Here is a 20,492-nt window from a genome sequence, read left to right on the forward strand (position 1 = left end):
GAAGATATTAAACCGCGGCATCACGACAAATGGGGCCTTGTCCGGGATCCTTCAAGTAAGAGACATTCGAACTGAGACAGAAATTCCACAGTGGGTCGCTATCTTCCTTCATCTGATCATCGTTCCATCACCAGCAGATGCCATCTTGGAGGAACCTTCTCACCAGCAGACGCCATCTTGGAGGAACCTTCTCACCAGCAGACGCCATCTTGGAGGAACCTTCTCACCAGCAGACACCATCTTGGAGGAACCTTCTCACCAGCAGACGCCATCTTGGAGGGATTTTTCTCACCATAGGACGCTATCTTGTGTTTACGCCAGTCATCGGCCAACAAAACAAAACAAAAAAAAAAACGTGAGTTATTTGTAGGTTGCATTTTATCATTGGCAATTTGATGTGCGGTGGTGATATTGGGTATTTCGTGTCATATTTTCCCAACAGAGCGTTGTGTGCGAATTACGTGTATCCAATATCATTTGTCTCCCCTGTGTGAATTGCCCCGTCCCATCTGGTGAAAGATATTGTTGAAATATTTCGACCCAGCCTCCTTTTAGACTTAGTGTTTTGTGCCCTTGTCGTATGATAACTCGTAGCCAAACCATGTCGGCTGGAGAAGTGAGAGATCAACCTGATCATGTTGACAGTCACGTGGGTGTCGATGTGAGAGACGCAATCAGCATTGACGCGGTCAATGAACCCGATATGTTAGGGAGCGATCCCATCATGACTAAATGCATGCGTTCGACCTTCTGGTCCGGGCTGACCCCGGTTCAACAACTCGACATGTATACCAGGAAGATTGACAGGGCAGAGGCTGAGCGACTCAGGGAGCATGAGGCAGAGTTAGCTGAAAGAGCAGCGGTAGAGGCTGAGCGACTCGGAGCATGACGAGTCAGAGAGCATGAGTGGCGAATGTTGACTGAACGACAGCGGGCAGATGTGTCTGCTGCACCAGTCCCGGAAACTGTTCATGTTCGTTTGCCGGACTGGACGGTAAACACAAGGCCAGAAACGTATCTGAAGATGGCGGAGAAGTTGTTGACTTCCGGTGGCATTGATGAGAACTTGTGGGTCGGCCATCTTGTTAGCCATCTATCTGAAAAGGCGAAGGAGGTATACGCGAGGATGGCAACCGAGGACATAAACGAATACCGGAAGTTGTAGGCCGAGATTTTGAACGCCTATGCGGTGTCTCCGTGTATTTATAGGCGTAATTTTTTCAGTTGGACTCGCCAGTCCAGTCAAACCTCTGAGGAACATTCGCGGGTCTTGTTGGAACAGCTGCAGAGATGGTTGGAGGGGAGCGGCGTTGAGTTACCTCCAGCGGTTGCGGAACTCCTGGTGCGTTACCGTATCGATCAACAGCTTCTGCCGGACTTAGCGTTGTTTCTTGTCGATAAAGACACTGTTTTCTTGTCAGACTGCGTCAAGCTTATTGATAAACATGTTTTGGCGTGCAAAATGTTGCAAGCCACGCAGTCACGTCGTAAGACAGAGGATTCTGCGGTCAAGACCGCCCCCCATCTGCCCGGCGGCTGGATCGAGGGGAAGGGTTCCCCGATGCCCTCCACTGGTGGCGGTCGCGAGCTGCAGGCCATGGCACGGCCCTGGCGCGATTTCTGCAAACGCGTGGGGCACGGTGGAGACCGCCGTTTCTCTAACCCAGCTCGTCCGGCCTATCGAGGCAACCGGGTTGTTACATCGGAGGGAGGTCAGTGGAGGTCATCAACTGGGCCCTCGTGCATGACGGTGGCATCGGTGACAGAGGTCACTGCCAACAAGACTAATACCATTCATCCTCTGCATCAGGATTATTCAGGGACAGCCTTAGTGGGTGGCCCCGATTCGGTGGTGAAGTTTAAGGCTCAATACTTTTGGGATACTGGGGCGACGCTGTGTGTTCTCTGGGCGGGGGTAGTTCCGGCCTCTCAGATGCATTATACCGGCGAGTATATCGTCCTTCGGGGCATTAACCAGGTTCCTGGCTGGTATCCCCTTGCTCTCATCGAGGTCGGAGTGACAGTTTTACGGGTCCAATGACCTGTGCGGTGGTACCCTACTACCCGGTACCGGGGGTATCCTTGCTGATTGGCAATGATGCAATGGCCAGGGAGGAGGTATTGACTCTGACCTGTGGGGTGGTCACTAGATCCCAGAACAAGCAGGCGGAGAGAGTGGCGGAGTCAGACATATCTTCACTCTGGCCCAAGGAGCCTCGCGCCTCGACTCCAGCCTCCGACGGTGACGTTTCTTCGACTGAAGTCCACCCGAGCCTCCAGTCAGGCCAACCTCAGGAGCCGGGCTCCTCAGGGACCATTCCCACCTGTGACACGGGGACCCCAGCTACTTGTTCGCCGGTCGGCGAATCCGGTGAGGAGGATCAGTCCTCCGAGGCAGTTAGCGACCCCAGTTCTGTGCCTGAGGTCACTCCCGCATTGTCTGCGGTAACCAGTCTAGTGGAGGATCAGCACTTCGATCCCACCCTTGCCACCCTCTGGGAAATGGGAGAAGACTCCGGGCCTGGACGAACAGGCTACTATGTGAATGGTGCAGGTGTGCTGATGTCTAAATATTCCCCCAAGAACATGTCCTCCACGCAGACGTGGAAGGTACGACACCGAGTTGTCGTACTGGGGAGGAATCGTCAGTCAGTCATGCAATTGGCCCATGACAATATTTCCTCGGGTCATGTCGGAGCGGCCCAGGGAGCGGAACTACAGTACCATGGAGAAGGAGCTCCTCGCTATCATGGAAGCAATCCAGGTATTCGCTGTCTATTTTGACCATGGACCCATCACCATCAACAGCGACCACCACCCGCTCGGTTGGCTCAGCCAAGCCAAAACCTCCAACCAGCGTATTCTGCGCTGGGCGCTTGTCCTCTCAGAATACGACCTCACCGTCAAACACGTGAAAGGAGTGGAGAACAGAATAGCTGATCTCCTTAGTCACCATCTAGTAGACAAGGAGCCCAAAGTTAAGTTAAGCCCTTTGTTCCTCCCGAAGGAGCCTTGCTCCTTGGTCAGTTTTCCCTCCTGTAAATGCTTTGTCCAACTTGAGTTTGGTTCCCTTTGTCTCTCAATTGTGGTGCGGGCAATGGGTAAATATGGTGGGGTAGATATTAATGTGGTGTGGTGTGTTTAATATTGTGTTGTGGATGAACATTGTTTATTGTACAAGAATGTTAACAATCACCGCCATCATATTGCCCTGTGATTTGCAACTCGTACAATAACTGGTTTCAAAACGCAGTCTATCCGACGGGTTTTTACCTGAGGTGGGGAGGACTGTGAGAAAAAACCATTGTTCTCACCAAATTTAGTGTCCCGCCCCCAACATCACGTGACCTTTTTCAGGCTCCCAGGGATTGGTGGGCTAGTCGACACGTGGTGGGTGGACCGCGTCAGAGCTGGGGCGCCATTGTTGGCAACAGACGTGGCTGTAAGATCGCAAATGGAAAATATATCGAGCGCTCCAAATCGCATGTTTTAAAAGCGATTTTTCAAGACTCTCGACAGCACAGTCACGCTGATCGTTGATAGCTCCGTCTAAAAGGAGTGAGTTAAATCCGGAAGAGTGTTATCGTTATTCCCAGCTATCGTCGAGCGGAGCTGTGAGTTGTACAACCTGTTTTAAGAACTCTATTGTTGCCAAGAGTTCTGGCAGGTTTTTTGTGCTGTGTATTCCATTCTGTTACCAGCCATTTTTGAGATCGAGCCAATAAAATATCGTGCCTACCCCTAGAGGCCGATTCGAAACACAGTGGTGTGTTTTGTTGTTCTCTTTGTCCACACGTGGACTGCTTGAAGCTCGGACATAACGTCAGTATTCCGTGCTGGAAGATATTAAACCGAGGGATCACAATATATACATATATATATATATATATATATATATATATATATATATATATATATATACATATATATATATATATATATATATATATATATATGAACAATCAACTAAAGAAGCATAATGACCCAATGACATGACACTGACATCATCTACATAAATTATGCTAACACATCACTTCCAAACTCGGAGGCATCCAAATGGCACTCAAGCCTTTGGAGACTGATGTGTTGCATAATTTATGTACATGACGTCAGTGTCATGTCATCGGATCAGTGTCCTCCTTTGGTCGATTTTAATATTCCTGGCTGCAAACCTCCTGACTGGTGATCAGCAGGCCAGAGACAATGTGCTCACATGGCAGGCGACACTTGTTGCTGGTAGGTCAGGCAGCAAGCACTGTGATGTGACTCAATCTGTGCCCTGCTGCCTTGTCAAGTTAAGGGGTCCGATTTGGTTTATTAATGAGCCTAAGATGGTCACGAGTAAATGATCAGCAGTATGTTGTCCTGATGAGCCCACAATAAGAGTGAAACCTAAATTGACATCTGTTTTCGTCTTTTATCTGCTTATCTAACAACAGATTCATAGTTTAATCATACCCAATGTCTCCTTTGTGACCCCCCAGCAAGCGATCAGGTGCACACTCAAAGATTTCTACTCTAACTTATATTTCCCTCATAACATGGACAATGAGGTGATGGAAGAGTTAATTCCATCCATTGAGACCATACTCTGTGCAGAGCGTTGGTGCTGCGGAAGCAGCCTCCTGGGCTATTGGGCACAATCCTGGACGTCGCCACTCTGACACAGGATACTCAAATGGCTCAATCATCCCAGCAAACTGGTGACCTCGGAAGGATGACAGGCTAAGTCAACTCCACCTGGTATTAATTCAATGGCCAAGCAGGATTTGAACTCAGAACCCTAGGATCCCAAGCCCACTACCCTAACCATTAATCCAAAAGTAAGGGAACCCATGGACCATAAAGTTCATGTTTTTTTTCAAAACAGGAATATCTGGGTTGTGCATTCCCATTCAAAATGGGACCACCAAATCCATCCAGCATGGCTTACCTCACATGAGGACTTACTCATCCGTGGATGAAGGATTGAAACACGACAGGTTAGCTCCCTTCTATGTGAATCAGGGTTCCGTACTTCTCTCATATACATTGCAAATGCGGTGTATCCCCTATCCCTACGCCAACCCATAATAGTTGGGGAGCACTCCACCATATTTTGGAAGATGGGCTTCCAAGTGACAAGGAAGATGAGCAACACACACTCGATTCTCCAATTTTGGCTGATGAACTCAAAACAGCTGTGCAAAGCCTGAAAGACGGGAAAGCCTCTGGCACATATGGCTTGGCTGGAGAATTCTATTAGACTTTTTGGAACCTTGTGGGGCCTGATTTACTTGACGTTCTTGATTAAAGCATACGTGTCGGAGAACTTCCAGTGTCTTGAAGAAAAGCAGTCTTCTGTTTACTGCCAAAAGCTGGGAATTCTTAACTGGTTGAGAACTGGCTTCCTGTGTCCTTACTGTGTGTTGACTAAAATTCTCTCCAAAGTACTTGCTAACCATATGAAGACTGTGATTAGTTCTGTTATACACCCAAACCAAACCTAATGTGTGTCTGAAAGATCTATCCATGACACTACACAACTTTGAGGTTGTGGGTCCAATGATGTTGAGTAATCTACTGATCAATGTGGACCTGCGACCGGGGTTGTGCATTTGCTGTTTGGAGAGGTTCTGGCCTGAAAAGATTGACACCGAGATGAAAAACAGTGCCCATCTGATGATCTAGGCAGTTGGGAAATCATTCAATTGCTTACAAAGTGTATTTTTTTGTATTTGCTCGGACACCTAGAGCCCGACATTCATGGTACCAACATTCGCAGATTCCGCGTATTCGCGGTCGATAATTTGTGACATGTTCCTACATTAGTGGGAAATTGCCCCGCATATTCGCAGTTTTCGTGGCGTTATATATTTTTTGCACGAGCCGCGAGCATAATACAGTTCTAAAACACATCTTCCAGAAGCCACGCACAAAGCAGCTGGATGTACGTACAGTACAATACTGGATGTACACAGAAAACACATCTTCCACTAGCCGTGAACACAACCTGCTTCCTGTACATGTATTGTAGCTTCACGAGATAAACATAGTTTCTTGGGATATCTCTCCAGTGTAACACGTCGTTCCCCACAACGCCATCCCCCATTAGTTACTTAGAGAATGAAAACACTAACAGCATCTATTGATGTATCCAGTAATTAGCAGGTCACCACATACAGACATTACACAATGGAAACATTCAGTGCATCTTAGTGTAAATCACAATCTTGCTACAAACAGCACCATCCGAGCTGTTACAATTTTAACACACTCAGCATAACCTACCTGTAGGTAGGAATGATGTCATGTCCTGTGAGTTAAAGAATGGAAACGCTCAGCATATCTATTATTTTTCATCCTCATCATCTTCATAATTTTACAAAGTTACATGTGCTGTTTGTTTAATAAAAAAAAAATGAAACGCTACATGAGAAATTTGTTTTGTGGCATGGTACAGTGTGGTTAAGGGACTTTAAAATGCATTTTTCAATAAATTGGAGATGGCACCTGGTGTTGTCGGGTTTTTTTTTTCATCTGTAAGCATCTTTAATGAAGCTGTAATCATGCAATCGTGGTCAAAAACATTTTAAACTTTAAAATTTCCCCATTTGAACCAGGAACCGCCACGAACTGATAACGTTATCCCCCTTGTCCCCATTGTATGAATTCCCCGACTTTGGTGGTGTCGACATTTGCAGCCTTTTTCATGAACCAGGAACCGCCGTGAACTGATAACATTATCCAACATTTGTGGGTTTTCCCAGAAAGTATCCCCCGTGAATGTTGGGGTCCGGGTGTACTAAATAGAGATAAAAGGTGGGAAGTCAAAAGCACCCATAACAGTGTGTGTGTGTGTGTGTGTGTGTGTGTGTGTGTGTGTGTGTGTGTGTGTGTGTGTGTGTGTGTGTGTGTGTGTGTGTGTGTGTGTGTGTGTGTGTGTGTGTGTGTGTGTGTGTGTGTGTGTGTGTGTGTGTGTGTGTGTGTGTGTGTGAGAGAGATTATCTTTTGGTGGAAAATCCACTCTGCTGTTTGAGATATTTATATGCTTCTTATGAATTTATTTGATTCTTGTGTTTTTGTGTTGGGTTGACTATGGGTTGACTGATTGCCTGGATGCAACTGAGGTTGTGAGTTGACTGATGTTGGTAATCTACTGAGGTGGATCCGTGACCAAGATTGTGGAAACGCCATTCGGAAAGTTTATGGGCTGAAAGAATCAAAACCTCGATGAAGAACAGTGCCCAGCTGATAAACTATGCAGTCGGGAAAGTGTATGTGCGTGTTTGTTTGTTTGTTTGTTTTTCGTGTGCTTGTGTTTGTTTTTGTGTGTATTACAATTGTTAGGAACAGTTGTGTGTGAGAAAACGAGATGTGTGTGTTTTTCGAAAAGGTGGTCTCATAAGACCGAATATGGTTGATTTGTACTCTCCTGCCAGGGCTTCAAAGTTCACCACTATCTCATGCCACCCACAATATTGCCCACACACATGGGCCAAAAACAAGCCTGGTATTGGCTTAACGGTTAAGGTGGCTGGCTTACGATCTTTGGGTCTTGAGTTCAAATCCTTGTCGTGCTCCTAAATTAACACTAAGGCCTTAGTTATTTTATAACTTGGTTTACGCAGTTCTTCAGCTAAATGTAGGGTCGGTAGGTCGAAATATAAATATAAATATAATTTCAATTTTTAGACATGATATATTTTTATGATTTTTTTTCGGATGTTCCATGGAAAAGACAAGGGTAGGTGGGGGGGGATAAATATAAATCCCAGACCAGGAGGATCTAAGAAAACATTGAAGATGGAAAACCATTCTTCACTGTATCATTTGATGTGAAAAACAATAAAGAAGGATTAAAACTTGTTTTTACAATATAGTCTGGCATGTTTTTCTTATAGGAACCTGGTGGATCATCAAACAAATGGAAACAATGCTGAGAAAATTACTGTCCAAGTCGTAGATGTGTGCGTGCACACCAGTGCATAGTGCTGGATATGATTAAAAAAGGTGTCTACTCGGAGTCAACACGCTCAAAACGGTCAATCAAAGCGATAACCAGCTTAGTTTTCAGTGGGCATCTGATTGTACCATCTCCCCATCCCCATGAGCACACCAAAGGCTGATTTCTGGTCCGTTGAAGGCTGAATAATCAGCATCTCACAGGGAAACTTTGACGCACTTGGCACCAAAATCTTTCAATACGAACAGCGGTGTACAACTTTTGATGGAAACAAAATCAGCACGATCGAGAGTAGCGTGCGAATCATCCCTGCTGCTGCACTGAATTGATGCAATAGTTCGGCCAGAATATTCGTCGTCAAGATGTTGCGTGATTAAATCACCAATACAGTCACTCGAATTTATACCGCTGACATACTTCTTAACAACCCATGGCTCGCAGACTTCCTCTCCCGTCGCAGTCACCGTGTGGCCCTAAATGGAGTTATTTCATCCCATCTTCCTGTCCAGGCTGGAGTTCCTCAAGGTAGCGTTCTGGACCCTGTTCTTTTTCTGGTTTTCATCAATGATCTCTCCGACTCTCTGGAAAATCCTCTATATCTGTTTGCTGATGACTCCACCCTCTGCCGTACCAATCGGTCATCCCTCAGACCGGCAAGCAGCAGCTTCTTCGCTCACTGCAGATCTGGATAAAATCACAAACTGGTCCAACACGTGGAATATGTCTTTCAATCCAGACAAATCTCACACTCTCACTATGTCTCTTCGAAAGGACCATTTGGAAAATCCCCCCATCCACTTTCTCAACAATCCTCTGGAAGAAGTCCTTTCTTTCAAGCTTCTGGGTCTCATGATCTGCCATGATCTTTTCTGGGAAAGCCACATTTCAAACCTCACCTCCAAAGCCAGTCACCGACTGGGAATCCTCCGTCGTGCAAAGTCCTTCCTCGGCCCTCCTGAGCTCCTGACCACTGACAAAGCTTTTGTCCGCAGCCTGATGGAGTACTGCTCTCCCCTCTGGGCTGGTGCTCCTGCCTCCCACCTTTCTCGGCTTCACGCTGTAGAAACCAAGGCATTTCGGATCATTGGCATCTCCCGCAATGAGGCTGTCTTTGGGCCTCTCACTCATTCACCGCAGGTTGGTCGGTGGTCTTTCTGTCTTCTACCATCTCCTCTCCAGCCTCACCCCCCCCCCCAAGCTCTTTCTGCGATTTGTCCCCACCACATTTCCGCAGAGCGCTCAAGGTCCGCCAACAACCCCCTTCTGGTAAAACTACCAAAATCACGAATCACCTCTCACCTTCACCCTTTCATTCCTCCTTTTCCCCACCTTTGGAATAAACTCCCTCACTCTATTCATTCCCATTCTTCCCTCCAGGCCTTCAAAACAGCTGTTCACCACCACCTCTTATCATCCCCCATCCAAATCCTCGATCTTTTCTACCCCCAATAATCCACCCAAGACCACCTCCTTCAAATTCCCTGCTTTCCTTCCTGAAAGTCCCTGTAATGTCCATCTTCTATTCCCCATGTTACCCGTCCCATCCCTCTCCCTTCCACAGATCTCCTAATGTCTCTGTCCCCCACTGTTTTGTCCTTCCCACTCCCTCCTCTCGTCTCATGTCCCCCAGGATGTGTGCTGTGTGTTAGCTCGCATACGAGCCTCGACAAGGTATACAAAAAAAACAATCACTTTCGCCCCAGAAACAACAGTCAATCTGAACCACACTGGCCACTGCTCAGGCACCATGACCAAAGACGACTGCGCAGTTCTACTGCGCAGCTCGGTTAAAGGTGACTCGGCATTTTGGCGCGCACGCACGAAATTATATTTTGAAAATAAATGCAGACGTTTACATTTCGGGTTTTGAAACTTTTGCACCTTCGGCGGAAAATGTACAAATATAAAAGGCTAAAAATGTGTTTTACATTTATATTTCATTTCGGCAAATATACCGTCGGCGGATCCGTAAACCAAGTTATAAAATAACTAAGGCCTAAGTGGGTTGATCCTTCCGAGATGGGCAAAATGAGTATCAGCTTACTGGAAATAGGGACGTTGCATTAGCGGCACAACCACGCCCCCAGAAAATGATGCAGCCAAATAACCACAGGCTGCACACAAATAAATAAGCCACAACCCACCCAACCCTGTTATTATCAGATTACTGTTTCCTCCCTTCTCTCTCTTCCTATTCCTCCTTCCTTGCTCATGTCGAACTGTGCTCTCACTGCCCAATTGTCAATTTGTTGCCTTTTTTCAGGATACAACAAGGTACATCATTGTTGGTGAAAATATTTCACCATGTGATGAAGGGGATAATGGATGTTTGAGAAATTTATCTACCATCATGGTTATTTCTTAAAGTAAAGCAATGAAATCAAAATGTAGGGTATTTTTATTTCCCCAAACATCAGGGTTCATCATCAAAATGTCCAAAACAAAATGTAGAGGCATTGATAGAAACCTTCATTGGGATGGTTCTTGAAGAAAGAAGCTTCAGAGTCATTTTGCTCTGGTAGATCCAGGTGGACATCAACGTCGTGCTCAGTTTTTACTTCCACTTTCACAAATAAATCTGGAAAAAGTAACTTTTGTTAAAAGAAGGCAATCTTGTGTTATGTCCAAAGGGAGTATTGTGTCACATTCCATTCTCTCAAAACAGCTAAATAAATATTGCATTAAAATCAATGATTTGAGGTCTTCCTTGAAAAGGGAAAATAACACATTTCCCCATGGGAATAGCATCATGTCCAACGAAGCACTGCGATATCAAAGCATTACGTTCTGCACAATCTGCCTCAATGATGGGAGATGCTCGTTACCCAACCACAACTTCAGTGGAAATCTCACCACCACCCAAAATCACAACCTCCAAAATAGAGAAGGCAAGAAAAATATGGAGAACCCAAAATGGAAAAGCTTTTCTCCCCAACCTGTATTGATTGGCAAATCATATACAATTGCGATCCAACATATGAGGTTTTTTTTATTTTTATTTTTCTCTCTCGAAAGTTCACCCTCATGGAAAACTAAATTACAGAGGTGTGGCACGTTAAAAGTATGACAAATGCAGAGAATGCAATGATGTCAAGACATGTGACCGTATGATGAGGGAAGTGGAAATGATCAAAATAATCAGCAAGTGGAGAAAAGCAAGTAGAAAAAAATGGGTTTGGAAAAATCATGTGTCGATGAGCAATTGTGCTGAGGGGCTGGACTGGCAAGATACCCGAGAAGTATGCACACATGGCTTTGAGCGACCTCGCCAGAGTTCAAATGTCGACCCACTTTTAACTGCCATCTTGGTTTTTCACACGCAGTGAAGTCATCCATGCATCCACCGCCATCCCTCGCATGAATATTAACCTGTGTGCCATCTGCTACGATTAGTTGGTGGACATTTATGATCCCACATTGTCTTTCATGAAGAGTAGACGAGTTGATCCTGGAACCCTGAACAATTTTTTTTAATTCTGCTCTGACCTGCATCAGCAGCAAACTCAGACTTACAACAATGCTGCAAACTAAGAGCAAAGTGTTGCACACAAAACAAAGATCGAAGGAGAACCAAAACCAGTCCAGCGGGTGATGTGAGCCTATGGCGTTGGGGTTTTCATACTTGTGCTCCTTCAAAATGCCTGCATCTGTGGAAGAACTCGGGTAGAGCTTGAAGTAGCAAAGGACTTATCGTGCGTCGCTTTTCTTCGTTGGTTTACTCAGCCTTCTTTGATTGGAAGGGCCGAGTGTTGACTATCAAGTCCAAGTTGCAGCTGGGGATGATTGATGAGGGGAGAGCTGATTGGTTGTTTCCTCAAATAACAGTTGAGAGATGTAATTTGAGCTTTTAATATACAGTATGTGATTTGTCACGGATTCAGATTCCCAAACTTGTGGCATAAGACCGCTGGAGAATAATTATCTCCCAAGACGCCAAGCGAAGGTGAATATGTACGTGCGAATAATCTACCATGATGCTGTGGGTTTTACACCGCGTGGCCGTTTCAATGTGTACAGTTGGCCTCAGGAGGGGAATTGTCTTACGCTGGAAGATGGAACCACAGCTCAAAATACATAGCAACTCGTTGAAAAGTTCAGATTCAGACACATTCACTCTAACTTAAACATGTTGCTTGGATGGAGGTCCCCAACGTCACTCATAAGATCAGGGCCATTACTCAAGACATGTCGCGAGCTTTCTATCCAGTCTGGCACCCCACCTTGCTCTTCAAACTCGCTGCCTATGGAATCCATGGCCACATCCACACAGGGCTTACTGACTTCCTCTACTCTCGTAGCAAGTGCGTGCCTTTTGACGGGATCCTTTCATGTCCTATCCCTGTCAAAGCTCGAGTGCCCGAAGGCAGTGTGTTGGCTTCAGTCCTATTCTTCATCAACAACCTCTCTGACTCTAGAAATTCCTCATCTGTTTGCCAATGACTCGAAACTCCACCAAGGCATCCCTCATCCTTCAAAAAGACAGGTAACAGCCTCTTCACTCTCTTCAGACCTTGATATAATCACAAGCTGCTCAAATGCTTGGAATATGTCTTTCTCACAATCCTACTCTCTTTCTGTATGCAAGGACTATCTGGCAAACCCTCCCATCTCCTTTCTGAACAATCCTCATGAAGAAATTCAGTCATTGAAACTTTTGGGTCTCACTATCAGCCATGATCATTCTTGGGGAAACCACACTTCTCAGTTGGCCTTCAAATCCAGAATCAGATATACTCCATTCAGCAAATTCCTTCCTGAACTGTTATCCAGCAACAAGGCCTTCATTGAGAGCATGATTGAGTACTGCTGTCCCCTCTGCGCTGGCTACCCTCCCTCAGATCTTGCTCATCTTTTCACTGGGGAAACCAAGGCTTTCAAGATTAATGGATTCTCCCGCAATGAAGCTGAATCAATGGGCCACCCACATTCATATCGCAGAAAGGTCGGTGGTATATCTTTCTTCCACTGCCTCCTTTCTGGTCTTGCATCCTCTGATCTTTCCAACCTTCGTCTCCCCTCCTCCTCCCACCCACCCACCACCCCCACCAGGTACCTGCAAGCAGGACACACACGGTCTACCAGCAACCCCTTTCTGGTGAAACTGCCAAATATCCACAATTACTGCTTGCCTCGACACTTTCATTCCTCTTTTTTCCCCACCTGTGGAAACAACCTCCACATTCTCTTCAGTCTCATTGTGCCCTGCAAGTCTTCAAGACAGATGTTCACCACAATCTGAGATCATTCCCCACCCAACCATGACATTTTCCACCTCAAAGGACTCCATTCCAAAGCACTCACTGTTTTTTTCAGGTCAATGTGATTTCCTCCCTCTCCATCACCTCTTTACATTTGTTAGTGAGTTGTTGGTCGATTCATCCCCACTTTCCCTTTCCTTTTCTTCTTGTGTTTCATTCAACTTGTGTGCAGCTTGTTCACCCCAATGTGTCCTTCTCCACTCTCTTTCATATCATTCTCACTTTTACTCTGCTCTTGTTGTTTCCCCCTTTCCATTCCACTCTTGGTCTTCAATGAGCCTCTATCATGGATACAAAAAATAAAACTCGGTGCAAACAAACACAGATCCCATTAGAAGTGATGTAAATCACAAGACTCACCATTCAGCTGGTTGCTTTGCTCCTCTTCCAGACCAAAGGAGTTCACATCCTCTATTTTTATCTGCAGAATCTCAGAAGATCCTTCCAGTTCCTCAACCTTCATTCCACACCGGAGCACAGTCAACTGTTCCTATTCCAACTGCATACGACAGGAATCGTTCCATCAGCCAAGTTGAGCGTACATGGTGGGTGGACCTTTAAAGAGGCAGTGAACATACCACTCTTCCTGAAGTTCGCTCCACCCTGAGTACCTTGATCCCAAACAGTAACTCCAAGTGAAGTAGCTGTATACTTGAGAACTTATTCACTGCCTAAATCAGTTACAGCACTTCAAACATTCATCCAACACAAACACACACACTTTGACACCCACAAAAAATAAACTGTACATGTTGCAGGCTCTTAAGACAACACTATAATTGTATTACATATTGATATAAAATCTGAGCCTGTTCAGCAATTTTAAGATGAAGACATTCAATGTTGAGAAGGCCTCACACACAGCACAGGGGATGACCACTGGCTTTCAGGTAATGCATAAGGAACCCAATTTTGAGAAAATCAGATGGCACTACAACATTCACCTGGAATATGTCCATGGGAATTCAGTTCAAATTCATCACACTGGCAAGTAGTACTGCATCACCTGTATTAAATATTTAAAGGGAAGACCATTTGTATCATTCATTAGTTTGAACACTGTCAAGCAGTTAAGTTTCTTTGTTAATTCACCTAACAGCCTCCTGTATAGCAATTTAGGAAATGACTTCCAGAAATCTCAGTATGCTACGCCCACTGCTCTTGCTTCATATACCCAATCGGCAATTGCCTCAAAGAATTCCAACATATTTTTGAAACACGCTTTCCCTTGAGCAAATCCATACCAGCTGTCTTTAAAAAAAAATTCGAAATTGCTCCTTACTTGCTCCAAAACCTTCCCCATGGTGCGCAAAGGTCGACGGTTCTTCAATGTTTCCCTTTAGCCCCTATACAAGGATAGTTTATACAAGAAGTTTATACAGAAATGTAAGTAGGGTTTTTTTTTTAACTGTAATGTGATGTTTGCAAGTCCAGGGAGGAAAGTTATGAACCCCTCAGGAAGGACAAAGAAAAGGCACATCAGTTTAAAGCTAGTTATGCCATAATATTCTGTTTGTAGGGTTTTTCCTGGGTTTTAAAATGACTTGGGGTAAAACTGCCAACGTATAATTTTGCGGGCCGCCAAGCGGCCCGTGGCGGCCACGACTAGTGGGTGCAGGGGGGAGAGTGGGAGAGGGGGGGTCTCCCCCTGTTGCTGCTGGGGGGTCTGGGGGTTCTCCCCCAGGAAATTTAGATGCTCGTAGATGCATTCTGGGGCATTCTGAGCATGCAAGGAGAGACAAATTAGTATCTTGGCATCATCAATTTTGTAAAAAAAATTCTCACTTACAACATATCTTATATTTAGCATGTATGCATCTTCACCATAAATATTTAAAATCTTTGTTCTGGTTGTAATACCCATCAATGATCTTTTTAATATCTCAACTTACATTCCATTAACCATGCATGGGATTTCATTAAAAAAATTTATGATATATCCAAACAAAATTGCTTGTCTGATCAATATTTCCAAAAAATAAATTTGTATTGAAAATACTCTGTACTTGTGTGAGGCACTCAGTGTACCAATCTACAATATAAGTGTCCTGTATTGGCGGAGAGCAGTGAGCACGTAGAGTCGTGAGGGTTGCCGTAACTCTGTTTATTGCGTGTCCGGATGTACACCACTACCACAACTCCTCCACGCCCCCACAACGCTCTCCGCCAATACAGGACACTATCGAGGAAAATATGACATGGATATTATAAGTTGACAACAAACGCTGGTGTACAGTGTGTATTCAGTTTATTTACATCTCTCCAGCGTGAGGCTGACTCCCCAAAGGTTACTCTGCCTTTAACAGTTATCAAAAGGGAACACACTTTCAGCATAATAAATCAAATTTCATGTTCAACAGAAAAGTAGTTACCAGATGAACAAAAATAGTACATCGACAAGTTACAATAGATAGTGAATAAATGGGTAAATATTCCACTAGCATAGTGTTTCCCAAACTATGGGTCGCGACCCAAACGTGGGTCACGAAGGGTCCATAAATGGGTCGCGAGGACCCTGGCAAAAAAAAAAAAAATTTTTTATAAATCAAGCGGGTAAAAGGCAATCGCGCAAACGCCACATCGTAGGACAGTGCCGTTTGGTACCGTTCCACTCAATAATTCAGCCCGAGGTGCAGCGACACTTCCGTTTCTACCTACTCTTGCCGTTCAGTACCGTTCAGTACTTTGTACCTGCCCGAAACGGTTAACTGCAGGCCAATCATTTCGCCAGCTCACCTTTCCAATTACTCGCTCTCTCTGCAACCGAAGTAATTTCGTGAGGTGACAAACTCAGTCCGGTCACTTCACATTGGCTGACCGACAAGTCGAGACGCTGTTTTGTGTGATCTGCCTTGCTGGCTGGACTGCGCAACGCAGTTTTCTGCTCCACATTGCGTTGCGTGTTTTGTCAGTTAGCCTTGACACTGACTCCACTGACTGATCTAGTCACCGATTTCGTTTTGCAGGATGGCAAAGCATTCCTACAAGCAAGCATTTTTGGATGTGGGCTTCACTTCTATCAGTGATCGTGGTTCTGTGAAGCCACAATCTGTGTTGTGCTTTGAAGTGCTGTCCAACGAATCGCTGAAGGAAAACAAACTGAAGAGGCATCTGGCGACGAAGCACGCGGAGCACGTCAACAAAGATCATGAGTTTTTCGAGCGCCGAGAAGCGGCTCTGAAGCGGAGCCGGTTTGAGCCGGCGACGAATCCAGCGCTTTTGGCCGCCAAGCAAGCGACGCTGGCATCCGACCTCGTCGCAAGGAAGATGAAGCCGCACACGATCGGCGAACAGCTCGTCAAGCCCGCAGCCATGGACATGGCCAGACTCGTCTACGGCGACGACGCGGCCAAGACAATGCAGTCCATCTCGCTATCCGACAACACGATTCGCAGCCGCATCATCGACCTTTCGCTTGATATAAAAGGACCAGGTGGTGGCCCGCATGAAGAAGGCGGGAAAAATGGAGCTACCAACTCGATGAGTCGACGGATGTCGGAAACGATGCCCAGCTCATGATTTTTGGGAGGTACGAGGGTGAAACAGACCTCGAGGAAGAATTTATATTCTGCACGCCAATGAAAACGACGACAACTGGCGCCGATATCTTCAACGTCATGGACAGCTTCCAACAAGAAGAAGGCCTGAGCTGGGAAAACTGTGTCAGCCTGTGCACCAACGGCACTCCCGCGATGCTTGGTGTTCGACAGGGATTCACTGCACGAGTCAAGCAAGTCAATCCAAACGTTGGAATTTTCCACTGCCTTTTGCATCGCGAGAACCTTGCTGCACAACATCTGTCGCCAGATCTATTGGCAGTGATGCAGGAGGTTGTCGCCATTGTCAACTTCGTCAAAGCCAGTGCCATGAACTCTCGCCTGTTCGAGAAGATGTAATGTGTGTTGACTTCGGGTTTGAATTTCAACATCTCCTCTTCTACTCCAGTGTGAGATGGCTCTCCCGCGGCAAGGTCCTGCGTCGTGTAGTGGAGCTACGAACAGAGCTGCAGATATTCCTCAACGAGAAGAACCATCGCCATGCCATCCGGTTCCACGAGAAGCCCTGGATGCTCAAAGTCTGCTACCTCAACGACGTCTTCGCCTCAGTGAACGAACTGAACACATCCATGCAAGGCAGGGATCAAAACATCATCACGCTCTCCGAGAAACTGTCGGCCTTCAAGGAAAATCTGCTGCTCTGGAAGGGGAAACTGGAGCGCGGAAGAACAGCCGCATTTCCGTAATTGAACAAGTACCTGGAGGAGTGGGAGGACGACGAGATTGGAGCGCTCGATGCGATCAAGCCCGTCCTGGTGAACCATTTGGAGAACCTGATCACCAAGTTCGATCGCTACATCCCGGACAGAGATCTGGTGTCCCAGCACTGGATCAGGAATCTGTTCCAGGCTAAGGTTGACGACCTGTCTGAGGATGTCCATGGACTGCAGGAAGAGTTCAGAGCTGCATCACGACGAGTTCCATCGACAACTCTACGCCAAAGCGTCACTTGGAGAGTTCTGGACTGCAGTCAAGAAAGAAAAGCCCATAATCGGCGCCGAAGTCATGAATGTTCTGCTCCCGTTTGCGACCACATATTTGTGCGAGCAAGGCTTTTCGGCGCTGACGGTCATCAAAACCAAGGCACGCAATCGCCTCGACCCAGGGCCGGATTTACCATGTGGGGGGCCGTGGGCACAATGATTGTGGGGGGCCCCTAAATGTGGGGGGCCGCAGAGCTATGACCCTAGCCAGCCACCCCTAAATCCGGTACTAACAGGGCCAGATTTACCATGTGGGGGGCCGTGGGCACAATGATTGTGGGGGGCCCCTAAATGTGGGGGGCCCCGGGGTCATGGCCCTACCTGGCCACCCCTAAATCCGGTACTACCTCGACCCCGGCCATGACATGCACATTGCGCTCAGCAAGATCGAGCCTCGCAAAGACATCATGCAGACGAAGCTGCAATTACACCTCTCGCACTAATATAGTATGTATTAGCGCTGGTTGTCTGATTTTATTATGATATTATGTTTCATGGAAAAAGACGCTGATTGAAGCTTGGGTCGCGAGATTTTCACCACACCCGGATTTGGGTCACGCTAAAAATGTTTGGGAAACACTGCACTAGCACCATTAGTTCAACCATCACCACCAACTCCACCATCACCACCACCCATCACTTCCCCCACACCCATCATCACTGGAAATCAAGGTTTGTGATGATAGGTTGTATTGTTGTAGATTTTCACCCGTTCAGCGTGCGGACGACCGCCTTTAGTCCAATTGCGGCCGCGCGCGCCCACCGAACGTGGAAATCTTGTCGCAGCTTCCGGATCAATGCCGAAACCCAGCTACGGGTGTTTTTAACACACCATAAACCAGCCAACTCTTCTGTCCACGCGCTTCAGGGTCGATTGCCGAATTGTCGATGTACCTTATTATTCGCGCGGACAGAAATGCCGGGAGTTTATACCTCGACGGGACCTGCACGAAAACGAACCGCTTAAGCAGCTCGTTCCGTATGCGATTGCCAAGCGGTTTTATATCGCCAAGTCCCGTCTGACCAGATGTACGTTTAACGGCTTATAATCAGCCAGCTAATATCCCCAAACGCAATTATGGCAGTCAATGTAGGAAGGGACGCAACGAGCAGGTGACATTCAAAAATGGGGACATTTATTCGTACAGGCACGTAAGCAGTCAATGGGGGATTGGGCGCAGGACACGATCAAAAAGCCTACAGACGATGTCTACTTATTATGTACAAGCAGGTACTTACTCACAATTCTACTTCGAGACAAGGCGCCACAGACTTTCATACAAAAACCCAAGAAAGAAAGAACAGGCTCGTAAGCCTTTATTATTGTTCAGAGCCAGGATGACCGAAGGGACTCCGAGGGACCGAGCGGGCTACCTGGCCACCCTCGTGGTGACTCGCTGGGTCCTGGTTCGGGTTGGCGACCCTTGGTGTCTCCGTCTCGCTGGCTCGTTGCCAACGCTGCAGCGGCTTCGAATGGTGGCTTGGTAGACCAAGGGCCTTGCGGCGCGCCCAACTCTCCACTGCCATCTGGCTGTGCTCCAAGGCTTCTCCCACGAGCTACTGCTCCAGCGATCTCGACCCACCAACCCCACGACGACACTCCACTTCCTCCAACTCTCAACCGGCTCTGTCTCTCTCACGCACCCTCTTCCGGCGAGTGAACACGGCTTTTTTATCACCCCCAAGGGGAGGGGCCGCGGTGGGCTTTTTCCACCCGAAATCAGCACCCTCCTTCTCTTCACCTTTGAACCCTCATTCAGGCGGGATCCGCCCCGATCGAAGCCGAACGTGGTTGATGAATTGCTCTGGTTGTTGTTATTGTCGTTGTTGTTAAAATAAAAGATAAAGACAGAATAACGGCTAACTGAAGATGCACAGCCTGGCACACGAATAATTCCTGTTATACATTGGTGGGGAAATCTAACCTGGAACACACACTTATCGACTTAATTGATCTTCGGGGAACCTGAATGGTGATCTGTGAATTTCCACAACCGTAACAGTATATACATGTGGATAATGTTGTTAAGTCATTTGGACGGCCAGAAATGGGTGTTTAAGCAGTTGGGCGGCCAGAAATTGACTTAGGCGGCCGCCCAAGTGAGCCCTATTGATGGAAAACACTGGTTTGGAAATTAAGTGAAATAGTGTTCAGGTTGGTAGATGTGCATTGCAAATGGGAGTTAAACTAAGTTCACGTTTTTCTTTCCTTAACACTCTCAATTCGAACCATTTCCCGCTAAAGGCCCGGTCACACCTTGACGTTTTAGCCAACGTATGCCGATTTTTGAATTTTTTTTCTAAAACGCTGGCACACATTGGATACGTTATGGGTAAGTTTTGATAACATTGAGAGCACGCTGAAAAACACTGCCATACGTCGTTGTACACTGCTTTTAAACGTTGTACTTTTTGGTTGTTCTCAAATTTTTTCATGCTTGAAATTTCACGTCGTATGACTCACACGTTCCGCTACGCTGGCCACAAGTTGTTTACACGGTCTGCGATCGTTGACAGACGTCAACACATGCTACTTGTAAGTTAATCATAAGTTGAGACACGCCGAGGTAATGTTTAGCGTACCCGAAACTTATTTCTAACCTATGATTAACGTGTTGTTGGCACGTTACGCGATCGTTGCCACACATCGACAGACGTTACTTTTAAGTTACTCATAGGCTGAAAGACGTCGGTATAATGGATCGTCCTTGCGTCAGCGTCCACGGCCACGGCCAGGACACTTATTTGC

The 20,492-nt window shown here is 46.4% G+C and overlaps 1 protein-coding gene across 7 annotated transcripts in view; it reads right to left on the reverse strand.

The window, feature by feature from the left end:
- Nucleotides 1-6,850: 6,850 nt before the first annotated feature.
- Nucleotides 6,851-20,492, reverse strand: part of LOC147009451 (uncharacterized) — a 37,468-nt gene continuing 23,826 nt past the window's right edge. For 2 of the 7 annotated variants that reach the window (XR_015052861.1, XR_015052862.1), the window contains 3 exons: nucleotides 14,148-14,209; nucleotides 13,564-13,702; nucleotides 6,851-10,523 (listed from right to left, as the gene is read on the reverse strand). Coding sequence is in view for 1 of the 7 variants with exons in the window: in XM_085862183.1 (XP_085718309.1) it covers nucleotides 10,372-10,523; nucleotides 13,564-13,660 (249 nt within the window). In the remaining 6 variants the exon portion in view is untranslated. Of the gene's footprint in view, nucleotides 10,524-13,563; nucleotides 13,759-14,147; nucleotides 14,210-20,492 lie in introns of all 7 variants that reach the window. The other 5 variants (XR_015052860.1, XR_015052858.1, XR_015052863.1 and 2 more) reach the window with 3 other exon arrangements.

This window comes from Eptatretus burgeri, chromosome 17 (genome assembly GCF_056783735.1).
Source record: "Eptatretus burgeri isolate ZD-2024b chromosome 17, Ebu_testis_v1, whole genome shotgun sequence".
In the NCBI taxonomy this organism is placed as follows: Eukaryota; Metazoa; Chordata; class Myxini; order Myxiniformes; family Myxinidae; genus Eptatretus; species Eptatretus burgeri.